Source organism: Panthera tigris, chromosome A1 (genome assembly GCF_018350195.1).
Source record: "Panthera tigris isolate Pti1 chromosome A1, P.tigris_Pti1_mat1.1, whole genome shotgun sequence".
Classification (NCBI taxonomy): domain Eukaryota; kingdom Metazoa; phylum Chordata; class Mammalia; order Carnivora; family Felidae; genus Panthera; species Panthera tigris.
The window spans coordinates 157,590,674-157,611,387 of record NC_056660.1 but is presented as its reverse complement, the minus strand read 5'-3'; the positions used below and the strand labels follow the sequence as shown (position 1 = coordinate 157,611,387).

Genomic DNA, 20,714 nt, shown 5'->3' with positions numbered 1-20,714 from the left:
TATTAATCTCACATTTCTATATTATATCTATGGAAACAAAGTACACAGGGAATAGAGAATTCATTTCCCAAATAATCTACACCAAGTCAGTCACAGGCATGATACTTCAATGTGCAATTCCCCATGTTTTAAAATAGTTTGGAAGGAAGAGGTGTGTGTGTGTGTGTGTTTGGTGTGCTGGTGGGGCTGGGAGCTAAATAAAGGAAGAGTAGCACAATATTACAATTTTTATAATTACTGAAGATGAAGGGGTATATAAACAGTTAACTGTATTATCCTCTCTTATGTGATAAAAAGTTTTGAAGAAGTTAGAATCCTCTTATCTAAAGCATATGTATCTCCCTAGAGTCACCCAAAGGCATTTCACTGGGTTTTCATACTGAAAACTCCAAACTCAAAGAGTAATAGAATAGAGTTTATTTATTGAAAAAGAATCAGTGAGTAGCCACCATGTGCTAAGTGCTATAGGGAGAATAATTACTTAAGAAATATAAGTAAATAAAATGTCTGGCTTTTCATACATATATTCCTGCTCCTCTAAACACATGTGCTATTAGCTTAATCTTCTTTGGGATTATCATATAAAAGACACATATTAAGGACGCATATTAAGTATGGCTAGAATTCTGAAATCTCAATGTTTCACTTAAACTCCATGTATGCTTTCCCCTACCATTTTAACATTATCATGGATATGCCAAGATGACACTGTTATGGCCACAGCTCTTTCTGTCAGGTTTTCAGAGGTAGCATGAATTTTGAATTTTCTCTAAATCAAAGAAGATGTCACGAAAATTCAATAGTTACTTTGTTGCTTGTGTAGTAGTCATTAGGATGCACTTGTAATTTTTATCTACAAGAAATGCAAGAGAATTGAACTGAATACATACAATGCTATATATTCAAGTGGACATACTTAAGTTGAATGGGGATTTACTTATTTACTTACTTTTTTAAAGTTTATTTATTTATTTTTATAGAGAGAGCACACAAGCTGGGGAGGGGCAGAGAGAGAGGAAGAGAGAGAATTCCAAGCAGGCTCCATGTTGTCAGCACAGAGTCTGACACGGGGCTTGAACTAACCAACTGTGAGATCATGACCTGAGCCCAAATCAAGAGCCAACGCTTAACCAAATGAGCCACCTAGGCACCCAGAATGGGGATTTATTTTTAATAGTGCTAGAGTTTTCCTTTTTCAAGATAAAAAGAGTTCTGGTGATGATGGTTGCACAAGAATGTAAGTGTACATGGGATGCCTGGCTGGCTCATTTGGGGGAGCATGCTTCCTTACATCTCAGAGTTTGAATGCCATGTTGGACATAGAGATTAGTTAAATAAATAAAACCTTAAAAAACATGAATGCACTTAATTCCACTTAACTTTACACTTACAAATGGTTAAGACGGTAAATTTTATGCTGTGTATGTTTCACCTTCAAAAAAAATTAAAAACACTCACAAAGAAAATAAACCTCAAGAAAAAGAATAGAATAAAGATGGGCTTGGGGTACCTGAGTGGCTCAGCCAGTTAAGTGTCTGACTCTTGATTTTGGCTCAAGTCATGATCTCATGGTTCATGAGATCAAGCCCTGTGTTGGTCTCTGCACTGACAGCACAGAGCCTGCTTGTGATTCTCTCTCTCTCTTTCTGCTCCTCCCCCACTCATGCACACACACATATGCACACACACACACACACACACTCTCTCTCTCTCTCTCTCTCTCTCTCAAAATAAATAAATAAACTTAAAAAAAAAAAAAGAGTAAGGATGGGCTGCTCTGAGAAGTCTTGTATTACACCAGACAACCTACTCAGAACTAAATGCCTACCTATTCACCTTAGAATCTCAAATGGCCACCCATATTTCCACCCTCAACAAGCTATAGTACCATTCTTTAAAAAGCACTTGGGGGATATAATTAACTTTCTGGGCAGTGCCAAAACTGATTAAAGAACAATATCATCAGATGTTAGTCCTAAAAGTCCTATCTGCAATGGGAAGCAAACCAATTTAGAAACTGTCAACCAAAAGAGCAAAGTTGTGTCTGATCTCCATTCTCCCCAATACTCTAAAGCCTGTGGACTTTTTGCAGACTCTGTAATTTGCATTCCTTACACCTAAAAGTTATTGCAGTTATGTGGTTTGTCCTGCCATAGAAGGCTTGTGACAGTGTTCCCAGACTGGCCACAATGATGGGGCCTCCCAAATGACTGGGCTCCTTGATCATGCTTCCTTCCACTGGGCTCATGGGTCTAATTAGACTAAGAAACACCTTTAATTAGCATGGCCAAATTGAGTCAACTTATGACACAGAATGTGATTAGTGTCAACCAAATTTATTCTCCATGCTTCATCATTATGATGCTCATCAGATATTCTTCAGCTCTAGCTTTTTAAAGTTTTTTTGTTGTTATTGTTTTTGTTTTTTTATTACAACCACATAATTCTTCAGAAAATAAGATCAATGATTTTGTTGGTATTTGGTGTGGAAATATACATTGTAATGTGTCACTGACTAGCTTAAAGGTGATACTTCCTTAAACAAACATCATAGATACATCTTTTAATTATTTTATCTTATTCTGCCTAAATTTTTAATTTTTAAAGTTAGATCATTCATGGGGTGCTTGGATGGCTCAGTCAGTTGAGCATCTGGCTCCTGATTTCAGTTCAGGTCATGATCCCAGGGTCGTGGGATCAAGCCATGCATCAGGCTCCTTGCTGAGTGTGGAGCCTGCTTAAGATAGTCCCTCTCTCTGTCTTTCTGTCTCTCTCTCCCTCTGCCCTCTTCCCCACTTTCACTCTGTCTCTAAAATTAAAAAAAAAAAAAGGTCACTCACAATCTTTTGAGTATTTAAAGGATTCTAGTAAAGATATTATTTATAGGATATTTATAGATATTATAGGATTTACCAGGAGCATGATATATATATATATATATATATATATATATATATACACACACACATACACATATATGACATACCTGATAAAAGTACATATATACTATTATATAAAATATATAGTTATATAATATATAATTATTATATAATTATAATAGTATAATATAATATAACATATTATATTATATAGTATGTAATACTATATAATTATGTTACATATTATATTATTATATATTATAATTTTTATTGTATATATGTGAAATATATACATACATTATAAATTGGCTCTATGGACCTTTAGAGGATTTATGGTAAGCTTTTGTGTATTTGTGTGTGTATTTTGCTGAGGGAAAATGGTCTATAGCTTTTCTTTAATTCTCAAAATGGTCTCTGATCACTCCCTTTGTAACCATCAGACAAAATTGGTTAGGAAGCCATGTGTACAGCTATATAGTCCAATACGGTAGCCCTTAGCCACTCATGCCTATTGAGTACCTGAAAAAGTAGCAAGTATGAATTGAGATGTGCTATAAGTATAAAATGCACCCTAGATTTTGAAGAATTAATATAAAAAAGAAGATCTAAAATATCTCAATGATTTGTACATTGATTATATGTTGAAATAATGTTTGCAACACAGTGGGTTAAATAAAGTATATTATTAGCATTAATTTCACCTGTTTTTGCTTTTGCTAATGTAGTTACTTGGAAATTTTTAAATTACATATGTGGCTCACACAACATTTCTATTAGATGGCACACTGCTTTGGTAAGAATCAAAGCTGATCACAGACAGTTTGCTTATTCTAAGAGACAAAAAAAAAATTTATAGTAGTTCCAAAATTGGATTATAAGAGATTTTAGCAAAATGTCAGACTATGTCTAAACATAACAGGGTTAAAAGTACTGACTTAAACTATGTCAAATATTCCAGCATAATTTCTTTTAGAGAACCATTAATTTGGAAAGAAAAGTCTGATGTTAACTCTGGAATACTGCCATCCATATTTGCAGATAATACACGTGCATTTTGGTAAGAACCTTAGGACCATGATAGAAGAGAGGATCCTGCAGTCCAGTTATACCACCCCACCCATTCTAGGGGTCCCGAGTGAACATTTTCCCCCTTTCATCCTTATCCTCATTTCACCCACCTCTCACCTTCCAACTTAGACCAACAATGACTCAAAATAAACTTTTGCTTCAGCACATAAATGTTACATTTTAAGAGCCCAGAAAATGTAATGGGAAACATTTACAATGAAATATCTTCAGGGAAACTGTAATTCCCTACCATTAAAAGTAAATGTGTCTGGTACTTTGATCCATGAATCTAATTAGTCCTCACCAACCCTTATTTGGTGCCTATTACAGCCCTTATTTTATAGATGTGGAAAGAGGTTCAGAAAGGTTGACTTGTTGGTCTTCGAGAAACAGAACTACTGTCTTATTCTCTGCTGTGTACTTGGAGGCCAGTACTGGGGTTGGCATATAAATGCTCAATGAATGGCCATTTGGGTGATCAGTGACAGTTTACTGATTCCAATATAAGGTTTCTCTCTAAAGTGTGTCTGATTACAACCTTGCTTTTCCTAATAATACCACATGCTGAGAGGTGTACTAAATTTTTCAAATTTTCACATAAATTAATGGGATATAAATATTTCGATTCTCACCTATCAACACAACTTTTGTGTACTTTTTTGGGAATAAAGTACAGAACACCTATCGCTCTCTCTGTGTCATTCTCCACAAGGGCCTTGATCTCCGTTGCTTTTGCTTCTTGGAGTTGGGGGTTTTCTCCTTGACCCCATCCTGGCTGCCTCTCTTCCTTTGTGTTGGAAAATGTATGTCCAAGAACGTTTCTCTAAAAGTTTTGAGCTTTGCTTACAGGTTAGAAACACTAGATCTAAGCTCTTGAGAGCTGAGTTCATCCAGGAATCCGCATCCAGGGGAGAAATTTTGCAGCAAGAATTCCTGTCCCATTCAGCTTGTGAGCCGAGTTGAGCCTCGCGCAACTGCTCACATCCATTCGCACGCCCCGACGCGCTCGCGCATACCACAGTAGGGTGAGTCTCGGCCTCTCCCGGAGCCTAACCTAAGTCCTGAGAGGAGGTCCCACCTGGTCCCCACCCCTTCCCCAACAATACTTCGTCCGCAATCCCGGAAAGGCAAAGCAAACACAGTCCCTTCCCGTTCCTGCCCAGGCACGATCGCTCCTATTTACCGTCTTGTACCACCAGCTTGCGAACGCCATGGCGATAACCGGTTTGCTCAGAGCCGTGCGGCGGAGGGCCCGGCGGAGACGCGGTGTGCGGTACAGAAGGTGGAGGGTTCTCACTTCGCCTGCTTGGAGCGGACGCGCTCTGAGCTCGGCGAGCCCCGCAGCTGTCAGGGGGGAGGGCAACGGGGCGGTGCCCGATGCAGGCCCCGCCCCGGCCGGCTGGCCCCGCCCCGCCCGATTTGGCTCGAGGCTGGTTAGGGAAGATGTGTTATTTCTCCAGGCAGCCACGCCCTGCAGCCTGGGCTTTAGACGGAAAAGAGGATCCCGCGGTCCAGTTAAACCACCCCACCCACTCTAGGGGTCCCGAGTGAACTTTTTTCCTCCTCTCATCCCTATCCTCATTTCACCCACCTCTTACCTTCCAACTTTTCCCGGCGCGGGCCAGCCCCTGTTGAGTTCGTGCCACGCCCAGTGCACTTGGCCCCAGTCCGGGAATAACCTGCCACCACCAGCCACCTGCCCAGAGGCGGGCACTGAGCCCCGCGCCCTATTCCGGCCTGGGAGGGGGCGCACGGTGCTGGAGGCCAGACAGGTTACGCCCAGAAGAGGTGTCCCGCGGCTATGGGCCCTGGTCTCCCGGCGCCCAACCCTGTGGTTCCCGCTGGAGCGCCACTCACCTCCTGGGTTTGGCGGGCCGCTGCAGCGCGCCGGGGCCGCGGGGAGGCCGCGGGCTTCTGGCCCGGCTGAGACATAGCAAGGCCGCTGCAAACGCTGCCTTCGCGAGGGCGCCGCGGAGACTAGAAGGGAGGGCCAGGCGGGGAGCTCTGGGAGGGAGGAACGGAGCAGAGGGCCGGCGGGCGCGCCCGTGAGGCAGCTTTTCCGACCCAGCCCTGAGCCCGAGCGGGGGCTCCCCCTCGCACGGCTGGGTCCTCCCCTTCCTGCCCGCAGCTGGCGGCGGCCCCCGCTTTAGCGGTACAAGGCTCCGGGGCTGAAATTTAACACCCTCGGCCCCGTTAGCCTCACCCAGGGATCCTCCCCTCCTCCCAGGACTTTGCTGCTCCCGTGGGTTGCGGGAAGGAGGGGCTGGAGGTCTCAGGGTTCCTCCTTGGACTTGCCCAGACTTAGCTTGCAGTTGTGCAACGGGAGAGCGAGACCCGGGCGTGGCCAGTCTACGCCTCGACCCTTCTTAAAAATCTCCAGAATTAGACCCTTTTTCTGCTATCTGCCCTGGTTTAGTTTGGAGAAGAATTTACCGACTTAAATCCTGGACCGCCTAGACAAGGAAGCGGATCACAAAAACAAATTGGTCTGTGCGTGTGTTTGTGTAGATGTGTGTGTTTGTGTAGGTTGTGTGCGCGCTCCTGTGCATGTTTTATGTCGTCTCTCTTTGGTGGCTTTTTTGGGCAGGGGGGCGCGATTTGAAAGTTTAGAAACGTTTAAGGGTAGGAAGCCCGAGGTTCCAATCCAAACCAAATAGTCCCCAATTTAAACCTCTATAGGCTTTCTGGATCCTGGCTGGGTTTTGTTACCGAGGCTGAAGTGTTTTTTGTCTTTGGCTCATCTTAAACCGCACTTCCTGGTTTGGGCCTGTAAGTGAAATGTAACAAGCCTGTCTAGAAAATGCTCCTCTGCGGAGACTTTGGCCATCGGTTGCTGCGGATTTGTGCTCAGACCTGACAGAAAAAAACCTGTTTCCCAGCAGTGACAATGACACTTTGGGCCTGGGGGTGGCCTCTGTCTGCAGTGTTGTGTTTTAGACAGTTGGAGAGAGAGAAGCCAGATTGTAGGAAAAGATTTGTCATGCTACATTGAGCTTGGCAGGATGAATTCTTGTTTCCCTCTCCTCTCTCATTTTTAGGGATTTTGACTTCTTTTACTGGCTAGCAGGTTTCTTGATGCGGGGAGGAGAGAGGGATGATTTAAATGGATTTCCTTTTAAACAGTTGTTTACTTATTACCATTTATACCTAGTAGTTCCAACACACAGGCTACCAGCTTAGAATTTATAGGTAAAAATGTAACAACTTCGACAAGGGGTCTATGATTGTCCATTCAAGGAAAATCAATTGATAGTATGAATTACATTGATAATTGGGGAAATATGTCATAAGCCTGAAAAAATGACTTGCAACTAAACACCTAAAGTAATTTAAAACACACACACACACACACACACACACACACACACACACCAAAACTAATAGGAGCCAGGTATAGGCAGCCCCACCTGTGGTCCCAGGAACTGAAACATTTCCTTACTTCAGAGCCTAGAGAACCTAGGTTCAGGTTTTAAAATTTATTTATTTACTTTGACAGAGAGGGAGAGAGGGAGAATCCCAAGCAGGCTCCATGCTGTCAGCACACAGCCAGACGCGGAGCTCAATCTCACAAACTGTGAGGTCATGACCTGAGCTGAAACCAAGAGCTGGGATCTTAACTGACTGAGCCACCCAGGTGCTCCAAGGTTCAGGTTTTAGATCCGGATGAATAATGGTTGGTTGATTAAAATGTGAGGTATTTTTCTGACAGAGTATTTAAAATTGAACTTATACCAGTTAGTTTTACACCTCTTAAAAGTCTTCCTTGTAAAGAACTGTGAAAGAAATTATAGAAGGAATGATGTAAAGATGAAAATACACATTCCCTGCCCTCCAGGTACTTAGAGTTTTGCTGAAGTCATATGGCATTTGTAATGCATGATCATTTGGGTGACATTGAGAGACATACAGGTATGAATAAGTACAAATCTATTTTGGGAGTTTGGGGTTCTGTGGGTTTTGGTGATTATAGGAAGAGAAAGGAGGCTTGAGTGGACTGGCTGCATGGTGGGATGTGGACAGAAGAGGGATGGGGCAGTTCAGGAAATATAAAAGAGCCTACCTGCCTGGCTGGAGCTGCTGGTCCAAGTTTAGGAGTAATAAATCCATTTATCAACTTACTATTTACTGAGCAGTAACTGTAGTAGGTAGTATAATTGATATGAAAATCTACAAGAGATAATGACATTAGCCTTCAGGCTTTGCTTGAGAGTTGGAACTCACATAAGCAGAAACAATTTTGAGCTAAACTGTGCATTAATGACTATGAGTAAAGAAGAATTACAAATAAGTTGAAGGATGGTGTTTTCACTTGCTCTATGGTCCGTGAGAAATTTGAACTTTGATACCACGCCCAGCATTTGAGCATCTTAGGGAAGCTCATTTTAAGTATATATGGCAACTTGTGCTACATTTTTATTTGTACATATTTTAAGTACCTCATTCCTTTACTCAGTAACAGGATGACTGCAATGTGTCAGACTCTGGAGGTACCAAGGACCTCACGGTCTAGGGGGAAAGGCAAATAAATCCACCACTACATGACCGTGGGATAAGGGAAAGGGCTGGCAAAGATATTCCGGCAGAACTATGGGACTTCTGGCTCTGATGCAAGGGTGGGCTGGCTGGGGAGGAAGGGAGCTCAGGGGCTGCTTCCTCTCCTGATGTTTGACTTGAGTGAGTTGGAAACCTCCTCCAATCAGCCTTCACGTTGTATGTCCTCTTTATCCCCACTGCTGCTGGAGCTATTGAGGACCCCATCACTTTTCATCCAGAAGCATGTAAAATGAGAAAAACAAAGACGTGATGGAGTCCAGAGAAGAAGCCAGTGGAACCTGAGAAGGAGCTAGAGTGAGGCAGAAGGAATCCAGTAAAGAAGTAAGCACCAGAGGCCAAGGAATGAGGGGTTTCTAAAAGGAAGGACTGGTCCACAGTATGAAATTTCACTCAGGGGCACCTGGGTGGCTCAGTTGGTTAAGCCTCCGACTCTTGATTTCAGCTCAGGTAGTGATCTCACAGTTCCTGAGTTCCAGCCCTGTGTCAGGCTCTGCCCTGACAGCAGGGAGCCTGTTGGGGGTTCTCTCTCTCCTTCTCTCTCTCTACCCTCCCCTACTTGTACTCTCTCTCTTTCTCTCTCTCTCCTCAAATAAATAAATAAACACTTAAAATTTCACTCAAAAGTTGCATCAGACAACGTATGAAGAGTGTCTATTAGATCTGACAACTGAGAGGGTTTTGGTAACCCAGCCAGGGGGTGAGATTGAGGAGGACTCAGAGTAGTTTTCTGAGGTACTCACAGTTTGAATAGTCCCCTTCCTTTGGTTGATATTTCTTTCTACAACACCACATATTTCTGGAATGGAGGTTACCTCCAGAAAGCCTGTACCTTCTGGCTGATGTCCAAGTGCCTGCCAGTCCCACCAAAACTTACCTGTCCTGTCTGCCATCTTGAGACTCTCAGCCAGGTTTGCTTCACTTTGTAGTGACATTTTCCTGAGTAAACCAGAGAAAAAAAAAGAAAAAGGAAAAAAGAAGCATCCTTGCAAATAACCAAAGACATAGGAATAATATGCAAAGTTTCAGACCCTCCTTTCCCTTATAACATGTGTGTATCCAGGAACTTCATGATTCTGACTGTTGAATTATCCAGAAGAATGGCTTCAGTGGTGAAGTTCTGTGATAAAGGAGATGAAGAGGTGCTAGTCAGTAAGAGAATGCGTTTAGATCACAGGAGTTTGGCCATGTGCTACGGTCTGAATGTTGTTGTGCCCCCCAAATTCCCATAATAAAATCCTAATGCCCAATGTGGTGGCATTAGGAGGTGGGGCCTTTAAGAGATGATTAATTCATGAGGGCGGAGCTCTCATGGAGATTAATGCCCTTATAAAAGATGTCCCAGGAGAGCTCCTTTGCCCTTCCTGCCATGTGAGAATACAATGAAAAGTGTGCAGCTAGGAAAAGTCCCCTCGCTCAAACTTACTGGCACCCTGATCACAGACTTCCAGCCTCCAGAGCTGCGAGAAGAACATTTCTGTTATGTTGTGTAAGCTCTCCAGCCTGTAGTACTTTTTTTTTTTTTAACAGTTTTTTAAATTTATTTTGAAAGAGAATGAGAGAACGCTGAAGGGGCAGAGAGAGAGGGAGAGAGAGAGAATCCCAAGCAGGATCTGCACCATCAGTGCAGAGCCTGATGCAGGGCTTGAACTTACGAACCGTGAGATCATGATCAGAGCCAAAGTTGGACGCTTAACCAACTGAGCCACCCAGGCACCCCTTTTGTTATAGCAGCCTGAATGGATGAAGATACCTTGCTTCTCAGATCATGTTGGGCTTGTGTATGGGTGGCCGATGGGGTGGCAGGAGGGAGAAAGAATGGAGATGGAAGGATGGAGGGACAGAGGATGAAGAAAGCAAAGAGAATAAGCAGCAGATGAAGTCATCTTTCAAGTTTTCACTGTTACCAAACAGGAACTTGCATCACACACATACCCATAGCTAGTCCCTCATGTTTTATTTCTCATCCTTTAGTGCCTGCAGATAGTAAAACACCTGCAGAATACCTTCAGGTCTTGTTCTTCAGCCTATTTGTTGTCAGTGTGGACCGAAGAGGACTGAGATCATACCTCCTTTTCAGGGCTTTATTAGGGAGTACTCAAGGGATCAACATCTGTGGGAGGGAGGGAAGGATGGGTCAACAGAGAAGTTGAGCTGGGGTGCAGATCCAGTAGAAGCCTCCCATAACAACCCTGCAGGGAATGACCACCAGGACAGGAAGCCCTTCAGAACGGTTGGGGGCTGGTGAGAGAGGGCTGAGTCCTTTCAAGCCTGCATCACTGTTCTTGGGTATGGCCAGGAGTGAGGGAGCATGGCTTCCAGGGAGGGAAGTGACTCCCTTAAGCTGTATAACCCCCAAAAGGAGCTGAGAGATGAGGGCTGTCTGCTGGGGCACTCCTAGGAGCTGGAATAAGGGCTTTTGTATTCCTGAAGGGGATTTGGATAGCTTATCACACACATTACAGTCCTCAGTGCGATAGAACACCGTAAAACTTGGCAAATAGTATTGAGGAAGGAATTGATATTACCAAAGTACGCTGTCACGTTGCTATGCAACTAAACATTAGGTCTGATGATATTACCCATTTAATTAAATTTCTCCCCCTTTTACGATGACATTTGCCTTCCAGAGGGGTCACTGAAGAACAATTTATTTCACAGAGCAGCCATGCCGTGAATACTGCCATCTAGATACATGGAAACGACAATTTTAAAATTTGACTGCAAAGAATGGTTAGAAATAAAGGGAAAATAAAATTTTTATTTTCTAGTTTTGTTTAGTTGTTTTAAAGCAAAAAGCAAAAAAAAAAAAAAAAAAGATTGCTCTATAGGTCATTTGCTAGTAAGCTATAAGCCTTCAGCTGTCTTCCACCTTCCTTACTAATTCCCTTAGGTCTGTGTCTCTGCATCCTCGGGGTATGGGTCCCTGAAAACAGTTCAGTTCTGAGTCAGTATACTCTTGGGGCCAACAACTGACTAGTGCTGTATGACTCATCTCTCTTCCTTGTTTACAGTCCTTGATGGTTCCTTATTGCCAACAGAATGAAGTTTAGATCCCTTAACATGGCCTCCCAGGGCCTGCAGGGTCTGGCTTGTGCCTTCATGGGGCTGTGCTCCAGGCATGCCCTTCTGCTTTCAGATCCTGGAACATTCTTGGCTCTTCCCAGTTCTGCCTTTGCTCATTTCCCACCCCCCTGGAGCACTCCTCCCTTCCCTTTTCCAAAGCACTAACTTTTGGCAACCGTGCATTACATTGTAGCTGTCTATTGTCCATATCAAGTCAAAGATTCTGACAGCCTAATCCTAAATGCAGCTTATATTTAAATAAAAAGTGGTCCAGTGGTCCAAAAGTAACTAAAAGCATTTTCATCTTTACTGCAATAGAAAATTCCCGAGTGGGTCCACAATCTGAACACTCAGCAAAACATCTTTAAAAATCCTTTTCCTTTTTTATTTTTATTTTTTAGTTTATTTTAATTCTTAAAATATTTATTTTTTGAGAGAGAGAGAGAGACAGAGAGAGAGAGAGAGAGAACATGTATGTGCATACATGCAAGCAAGCAGAAGAAGAGCAGAGAGAATCTTAAGCAGGCTCCACATCCAGCCAGAACCTGATGCATGGCTTGATCTCAAGACCACAAGACCATGATCTGAGCCAAAATCAAGGGTCAGATGCTTAATCAACTGAGCCACTCAGATGTCCCCCCAAATCCTTTCTCTTTCTATCTTAGTTCCATTATTTCCTCCATGCTCCAAAACTTTTTCTATAAACCCTCCAAATCGAACCAGAAGATGTTCTTTCCTTGTTTCCTTCTGTGATGATATAATTCTTCCTAGAAGGCCCAATGGAGGTGAAATCTTTGTGCATATTAATATGTTCTTTGATCCCAGTCATACTGTGTATTTGTACCCACTACTAGACCTTGTGATGAAAAGGGTCATTTCACATAGGCGCATAGCCAGGTTACTTTCAATTTTTCTCTCCCTTTTTTCTCTTTCTCCTTAGGGAGGGGACCCTACCACACTAGACTTTGTGATGAAAAGGGTCATTTCAGTCTTATTCCTAGAACTTGAGACTATGCCTGGCACATAATATGTCCTCCCTAAACACTTATGGGATGAGTAAGAACATATTGTTTTGGTTTTTTTTTTCCCCCCAGGCTAAACTTCTTTCTTCAAAAGATAAAAGACATAGACTGGGGAATTTAGGAAGATACCTGAAGTAGAAAATCTGATCATATAAGATTAGAAGGTCAAGAGAACTGTCTAAACACTTGGTGGTACTAATGGTACTGAATGGCTCTCACAGTTGATACAGTAAATATGTAGAAAACATATAGTATTTACTATATATTAGAAACTTTTTAAAAAATTTAAATCCAAGTTGGTTAACATATAGTATAATAATGATTTCAGGACTAGAATTTAGTGATTCATCACTTACATATAACACCCAGTGCTCCTCTCAACAAGTGCCCTCCCTAGTGCCCATCACCCATTTACCCCATTCCCCTACCCACCTCCCCTCCAGCAACCCTCAGTTTGTTCTCTGTATATAAGAGTCTCTTATGGTTTGTCTCCCTCTCTGTTTTTATCTTATCTTTGCTTCCCTTCCTCTAGGTTCATCTGTTTTGTTTCTTAAATTCCACATATAAGTGACATCATATGATATTTGTCTTTCTCTGACTTACTTCACTTAGCATGATACACTCTAGTTCCATCCACATAGTTGCAAATGGCAAGATTTTATTCAAGTTTTTAAGGACTTTGCATAAATTTGCATATATTCATTCATTGCACCCTTAGGAAGTAGGAAACATGCTATAGAAGAGGAAACTAAGGCCCAGAGAGGTTGAATTTGCCCTGGGTTACACAGCTGCTAAGTGACTCTGTTAGCATTTGAATCAAGTGGTCTAGCTCTCTAGCTGGTGCTCCTCATCACTTCTCTGTATTTATTCTTTGCTATATATACAAAATAAAACTTGTCATGGAATTTGAAATGGAATGTTTATATATGGATGGGATGTATAATGCGTTGGGATGGGGATTATATTTTTAAAAAAATTATATTAAAAAAAAATTTTTTTTAATGTTTATTTATTTTTGAGACAGAGACACAGCGTGAACAGGGGAGGGAAGAGAGAGAGGGAGACACAGAATCTGAAACAGGCTCCAGGCTCTGAGCGGTCAGCACAGAGCCCGATGCGGGGCTTAAACCCACCAACTGTGAGATCATGACCTGAGCCGAAGTCAGACGCTCAACCAACTGGGCCACCCAGGCACCCGGAGATTATATTTTTAAATGAGTGGTTTAATACCTGGAGTGATAAAAGTTAATTTTTCTAAGGTACTTTAGCTATCTGTTCTTCAGAGTGTATCTGGAGAATATAAAAATAATACTAGCCAGTTACAAAAGGTTATATATCATTCATTTATATGAAATGTCAGAATAGGCCAATCTATAGAGACAGAAAGATTAGTAGTTGTTTAGGGTTGGGGGGGGCACTGGTTGTGAGGACAGGAGGGTGATAGCTAAAGGGTTTGGGGTTTCTTTTTGAGGTAATGAAAATGTCCCAAAATTGACTGCTGATTTACATGTCTATTAAGATACTAAAAACCACTGAAATTTATAGTTAAAACAGGTGAATTGTATAGTATATAAATCATATTTCAATTAAGCTGTTATAAAAAAAAAAACAAACTCTTTCTTATAAACCTTGTCCTTAACATGAGGACTATGTGTGAATTTCAAAAGGACACTTTAAGATCCTCCTACAAGGATGGTCACTTACTCTTCTCCATACTCACTGACATTTGCAATTTCTCCAAGACATTTTAAAAAGGTACTCATAGCAAAAGTAATTTTGTTACTTGGCAGATTCACATTTCATGTTGATCAGCCACTTAAGGCAGGAATGAACTGTAGGAAAATTATCTTTAGGACTTAAAAATGGTCATTTCAAATGAAATTTTATTTAAAATATTTTAGGGGTGTTTATTCTCAGAATATTCTTGTTAAATATCAAATTAATTTTATTTTTTTTTAACATTTACTTTTGAGAGAGACAGAGCACAAGTTGGGGAGGGGCAGAGAGAGAGAGAGGGAGACACAGAATCTGAAGCAGGCTGTAGGCTCCAAGCTGTCAGCACAGAGCTTGATGTAGGGCTCAACTCACAAACCAAATCAGACGCTTAACTGAGTGAGCCACCCAGGCACCCCTGAAATTAATTTTCTATTAAAATTTTGTTTTGGCATAATTTGGGGCAAGGGAGAGAGAGAGAGAGAGAGAGAGAGAGAGAGAGAGAGAGAGAGAGAATCCCAAGGAGACTCCATACTCAGCACAGAGCCTGACACAGTGCTCGATCTCATGACCCTAGGATCATGACCTGAGCTTAAGAGTGGGATGCTTAACCAACTGAGCCACCCAGGTGCCCCTGGAGTAATTTTAGATATACAAGAAAGTTGCAAAGATTATCTTTCCAAAGTAGAGCATTCCCAGTTTCTGCTTCCCCTAATGTCACCATCTTACATCAACATGATACATTTGTCAAAATTATGAAACCAACACTGGTACATTGCTATTAACTAAACTGCAGACTTCATGTGGATTTCACCAGTTATTTCATTAAGGTCCTTGTTCTGCTTGAGATTCTGGTCTAGGATATCACACTGCAGTCATGTCTCCTTAGTCTCCTCTGTGGTCTGTGACAGTTTTTCAGGCTTTCCTTGTTTTACACAACCTTGGCAATTTTGAATTTGTGAATAGTGGTCAGATGTTTTGTAGAATTTTCCTCAATTTGAAAACAAATCTGATGTTTCTCTCATGATTAGGCTAAGACTTGCAGTTTGGAGGAACACTATACTAGTAACTGGCCTTCTTATCACATTGTATGGAGGATCCATGATATCCATGTGATTTATCAGTGATGATGTCAACCTCCATCACTGGGGTAAGGTCATGTTTGCCAGGTTTCTCCACTGAGAAGTTAACATCTCTCCCTTTCCATACTCTGTTCTTTGGAAGTAAGTCACTAAGTACACCCTACCTACCCAAATTATTCTTTTTTTATTTTAATTTTTTTAACGTTTATTTATTTTTGAGAGACAGAGAAAGACAGAGCACACGCGGGGGAGGAGCAGGGGGAGACACAGAGTCTGAAGCAGGCTCCAGGCTCCGAGCTGTCAGCACATAGCCTGATGTGGGGCTTGAACCCATAAACCGTGAGATCATGACCTGAGCCAAAGTCAGATGCTTAACTAACTGAGCCACCCAGAAGCCCCCCAAATTATTCTTAAATGTAAAAATTATTCCTATTTTATATGTTTCAAATGTAATTCCACTTGTAAGATTTTCAAAGATTATTACAATTGACAAGGATTCTCTTTTTCTTAATCTCTCAATCTAAACTTTAAATTTTTAAGATTCTAGTGCTTTGGAAAAGTAGATATTCTAAATTAAATGTATAAGATAGTGTGACTGCTGCTTTCCAAGAGGTGAAATGTGAGTTTGTATAGTTCTTTCTAAATAATTATCTTTTTAAAGATGTCAGTGAGCGAGAAAACACTGTAAAAGCATCTCAAATTTTGTGTCAGAGGACAATATTTTTTACAATCTTACATTAGAAAGCTCTTTCTAAAATATGACTGTGGCTCAGTCAGTTAAGTGTCTGAACCTTGATTTCAGCTCAGATCATGATCTCACCATTAGTGAGCTCGAGCCCCACATCAGGCTCTGCACTGACAGATACTGCTTGGGATTCTCTCTCTCTCTCCCTCTTTCTCTCTCTCTCTCTCTCTCTCAAAAATAAATTAAAAAATTAGGAAACAAAATAAAATATGACACAAAACCTAGAAGCCTTAAAGGAAAAGATTAAGAAAAGATTAAAAGATTAACAAAAAGGTAAACAAAAGACTGTATTAAAATTTTAAAATTCCTCATAGAAAATAAATGTGTAAATAAAGACAATCTACACATGACTATAAGCCAATAGTAGAATCAACAATTCAATAGAAACACTGCAAAGGATACAAATAGAGAATTCAGAGATAAAGGAATATAAATGTCTTATTACCATGTGGAAAGATGCTCCAATCTGATTCAAAATAAAACAAATACATATTAAAACCAAATCTGATCCCATTATTATCCTATTAGATTGGGAAAAGCACAAAAGATTAATAATACATGGCACTGGCAATGTGATAGAGAAATAGGTCCCATCTCACATTGTTAATGGGAATATAAATTGATCCAACAATTTTTGGTTGGCAATTTGGCAAACATCTGTCAAAAATGTAAATGTGTGTATCTTTTCACTAGTGATTCCATTTTTAGGAGTTTCTCTAACAAATACACTTGTATATACATATGTATAAAGACACACACAAAAAAACTGTTCTTTACAGCATTGTTCATAATAGTGAGAAACTAGAAACCAGCTAAATGTTTACCAGTAGGGAACAGCTAAATATAGTGTAAAACAACCACATAATAGGACATTATGCAGCCATTTAAAAAAGAGATTTCTGTGAGTTGATATGGACTCTTTTTATAAGATGTATTAGATGTATTAATAACTGAAAGAGGCAGTGTGAAGAATGGCATATATGGTATTCATAGTATATAAAATAATAAAAAAGAGGCATATATTTTATGAACTTTCTATAGAACCACATATGTATTCCTTGTGCTGGAATGTATTCCTTATGTATCTGGAATGATACATAACAAACTATAAATAATAGTTGCCTTTGGGGAGGAAATTGGGAGATTAGGGAGGTGAAGTGGGAAGGAGAGTTGCCTTTCACTGTCTTTTTTAAATTATTCAACTTATTTTTCAAAAATGTTTAATGTTCATTTTTGAGAGAGACAGAACACGAGTGGGGGAGGGGCAGAGAGAGAGGGAGACACACAATACTAAGCAGGCTCTAGGCTTGGAGCTGTCAGCACAGAGCTCTACATGGGGCTCAAACCCACAGACCCATGAGATCATGACCTGAGCCGAAGTTGGGTGCTTAACCAACTGAGCCACCCAGGTGCCCCTCAACATATTTTTTTTAAACATATACAGTATTTTTCTTTGTCATTTGAAGTTCTAGATAACCAATAAATAAATATTACATATTAAGTGTATGTATAACATAGATTAAACTTTATCACTTAGAATTTCCAAAATTTTTAACTTTGTTTTCTTGAAATAAATTATGCTTCTGGAAATCACTTTCCAGAACTACGGGAGGGGATGGGAAAGCTTAACTGATGCCCAAATTCTCTGTTGTGAAGTAGCAAAGGAAAAGTTGTAATAAATATACTAACCCCTCTGCTACCATTTTCTGGAACAATTCTGAGCCCTGGATTATTTTTGTTTCTGTGAGTTGCTTGGCTTTTCCACTAGGGGCAACAGTTATGTTTGTGATGGGTTAGGTGGAGGGGACACTTGAGTGGTTTGCTGTCTTAGTGACAAATACAGAAGGAAAATCAACAACTCTCTTAACAGCTCAGTTCTCCATACTGCAGGCTCAACAGTACCCTTCTGGTTTCATTATACTGTGTTTGTTAATTAGATCCAGTTTAGCTCCAAAGGCATTGGTTGTTATTCAAATCCATATAACACTTCTGTGGTGAAAAACAGCCTCCTTGCAAAGAGGCTTCTTGGCTTTGTAAAACTGTTTTGCTTTAGTAGGATTTTCACTTAAATGAATTTTGGATTATTTCCTAAGAGGTATCACTTTGCTATACTGGCCAAAATCACTTTTTATGATTAGGCCAGTTTCCTTTTTCTTAGTGTAATGGGGTGAATTGTGTCCCTCCAAAAAAGATATTAACCCCATAGTTCAGAATACAGCTTTATATGAAAATAAGACTTTCCAGAAATAATCAAGTTAAAGTGAGGTTGCCTCAAACAGATCCTCCCCCAGCACCTTCAGAAGGGGCCTGGCCCTGCTGACACTGCATTTGGACGGCTAGGCTCCAGAAATGTGACACAATAAGTTTCTGTTATTCTAAGCCAGCTTTAACTCAGTTTATGGCTGTCCTGGCAAACCAATACACTCAGAATGGGGACTATTAGGACACAAGTAAAAAAGCCCCAGTTCAAAATGGGCTGTGGCCTTCTCCAGTTTTTTCCTATACTAGGAAATGCCCCCGGTGAATGTGAATTCTGATTGTAGCATTTAGTCTGGAAAGAGTAAACTACATTTTCAATTCAGGTTGTGTTTCCACAACATTCCTAGGAAGAAAGGCTAAAAATATCACTTTTCTCTGGGAAGACTAATCTACCTTTTAGTTACATTTCCCAGGAGGGTTTGAACCTTCTTATGCAAGTTGTTTCTTCTTCCCCTCTTTCAAAACTCACTTTCAGAACTTGTCTGAAAACTCACTTTCAGAACTTGTCTGAAAACTCACTTCCGCATCGGTCCTTCCAGTCTAACTCTTTCAGAATACAGTCACTTGGCAACACTCATGAATGCTCTACGTTGTCAAGTTTAGCCTCCTGACCTAACAAACCTATTTCTCACTGGGCATTGAAGCATTAGCACTTAAATTAGAATATTTGTATATTATTTTTCTTTAAATGGTAAAGTCTTTGAAGGAGGGTTCTTTCAGTAAGTGCTAATAAACATAATGGTTAAAGTGTATAGAGTACTTACTCTGCCTGTGAATCTGGGAAAGAATACACACACACACACACACACACACACATACATACACACACACACACACACACACACACACACACTTATTCATTAAGAACACAGAGCCAGGAATTCATCACAGGTTGTACTGACTCTATAGTCCCAGCTCTGGGAATCATACTCAATAAAGATGGCCTGTTAAGCCACATCTGACTAATCTAGCAGTGAGTTCATCTGTCTTGCTCACTGATTTATCCCCAGAGTCTAGAAGAGTGTCAGCACACGGCAGGTACACTACTCATACTTTTGTTGCAGGAGTTGTTGGTACCTCCACACAAGTATAGCTATGCTATAGAAATAGAGGCAATCATACGGAAAGAAACCTCTCTACTCCTATTAGTAGGCTGAACTGTCTAAAATTGCCTATATTCAGAATTTTCAACCTACAGAGGTGGCAGTTTCATACAGTTTAATATCATACAATTGCTAAAAGGACTTAAAGTTGATAAAAGGCTCAGCTTTTTGCTGCTTGATTTGTTTTTAAAAAAGATTTGTTTGCTTCATGTCAGAAAGCCTCAGATTCCTGCTGTAGCCCTTGGTTTCTGCCCAGGACGGTGCATTACTGTGTTTCTTTCACTATGTTTTCCTGGCCTGAGTGGCTGTCTGATGTTGCAATACTTTGTTTCAGTAGGCATGATTAAAGTTCTTTTTCCATGAAAGGCCACTGATGCTTGGGACTGGAGGTGTAGCTTCTCCCAGAATCCATTATTTACCATGTCTCAAAAATTTGAAGTCCAGGAACCAGATTTCTAAGTCCTTCTTCCTCAGTGATCTGCTTTGTGGCCTAGATTAAGCCACCTTTGCAATCTCGGTTTCTGTCTTGATAAAGTGTGTCTGAGGCATTGCACATGTCTGTCCAAAGAGTCCTGAGAGCCATATTATTTGATCCTATCTCCACTCTGTGGCATGTCCTGAATTGATCCTCTAATTTTCTTATCCCCTCTTCAGTGTCCTCTTTGTGAATTTCCCAACTCATTTGAGCTCGGAAAGGTATAGTTACCTTGCTGTGTGAGGTGGAAGAAAGGGCCTGAGTCACTAACTGCCATCTATGGTTTTCACCCATCTCCCTCTGTTCAGCCATGTCCTACCTTTAAACCCTCAACCTACAAAGTGACATTCCACCTCACTTGCTTGTCAGTAGATTCTCTGTAGGCTCGCAGGATGTAAAAGTCACTTTCCACCATTTCACTTCCACTTGCCTTTTTCTACAAATGTGTTGATCTCATATCTGTTCCATTGTCTCCTGTTCCATTCTTTTCAGCCTCGTGGGTTTATAATCTGCCTATTTGTTTTAAATTCATTTACTCTCCTTTTAGTGGGGCTTCAGGAGAGAGAAGAAATAAAGACATGTGTTCAATCTGTGCATAGATCAAAAGTCATTGAAACATATTTTTTAAAATAATAGCCCTGCAAGGTATGGATTAGTAGGCTTGTTTTACAGATAAAGACACCAAGACTCAGACAGATTCAGTAAATTGCCTGAGAGCTCACAGCTAAGTACCAGAGCTGTGATTCATACC

General features: G+C 40.8%; 1 protein-coding gene and 2 long non-coding RNA genes across 5 annotated transcripts in view; 1 reads left to right on the top strand and 2 right to left on the bottom strand.

The window, feature by feature from the left end:
• CAST (calpastatin) overlaps positions 1-5,963 on the bottom strand; it is a 107,793-nt gene extending 101,830 nt beyond the window's left edge. For 2 of the 3 annotated variants that reach the window (XM_042990587.1, XM_042990617.1), the window contains exon 1: positions 5,805-5,963. In XM_042990587.1, the coding sequence (XP_042846521.1) occupies positions 5,805-5,879 (75 nt within the window). In that variant the 5' untranslated portion in view covers positions 5,880-5,963. Of the gene's footprint in view, positions 1-5,130; positions 5,268-5,804 lie in introns of those variants that run through there. The other variant, XM_015536089.2, reaches the window with a different exon arrangement.
• A 261-nt stretch (positions 5,964-6,224) lies between these two features.
• The window catches only part of LOC122239718, a 45,326-nt gene continuing 30,836 nt past the window's right edge, over positions 6,225-20,714 (top strand). The window contains exon 1 of the long non-coding RNA XR_006219130.1: positions 6,225-6,433. This is a non-coding gene — a long non-coding RNA (uncharacterized LOC122239718). The remainder of the gene's footprint in view (positions 6,434-20,714) is intronic.
• The window catches only part of LOC122239717, a 105,428-nt gene continuing 94,094 nt past the window's right edge, over positions 9,381-20,714 (bottom strand). Inside the window, exon 3 of the long non-coding RNA XR_006219128.1 lies at positions 9,381-9,437. This is a non-coding gene — a long non-coding RNA (uncharacterized LOC122239717). The remainder of the gene's footprint in view (positions 9,438-20,714) is intronic.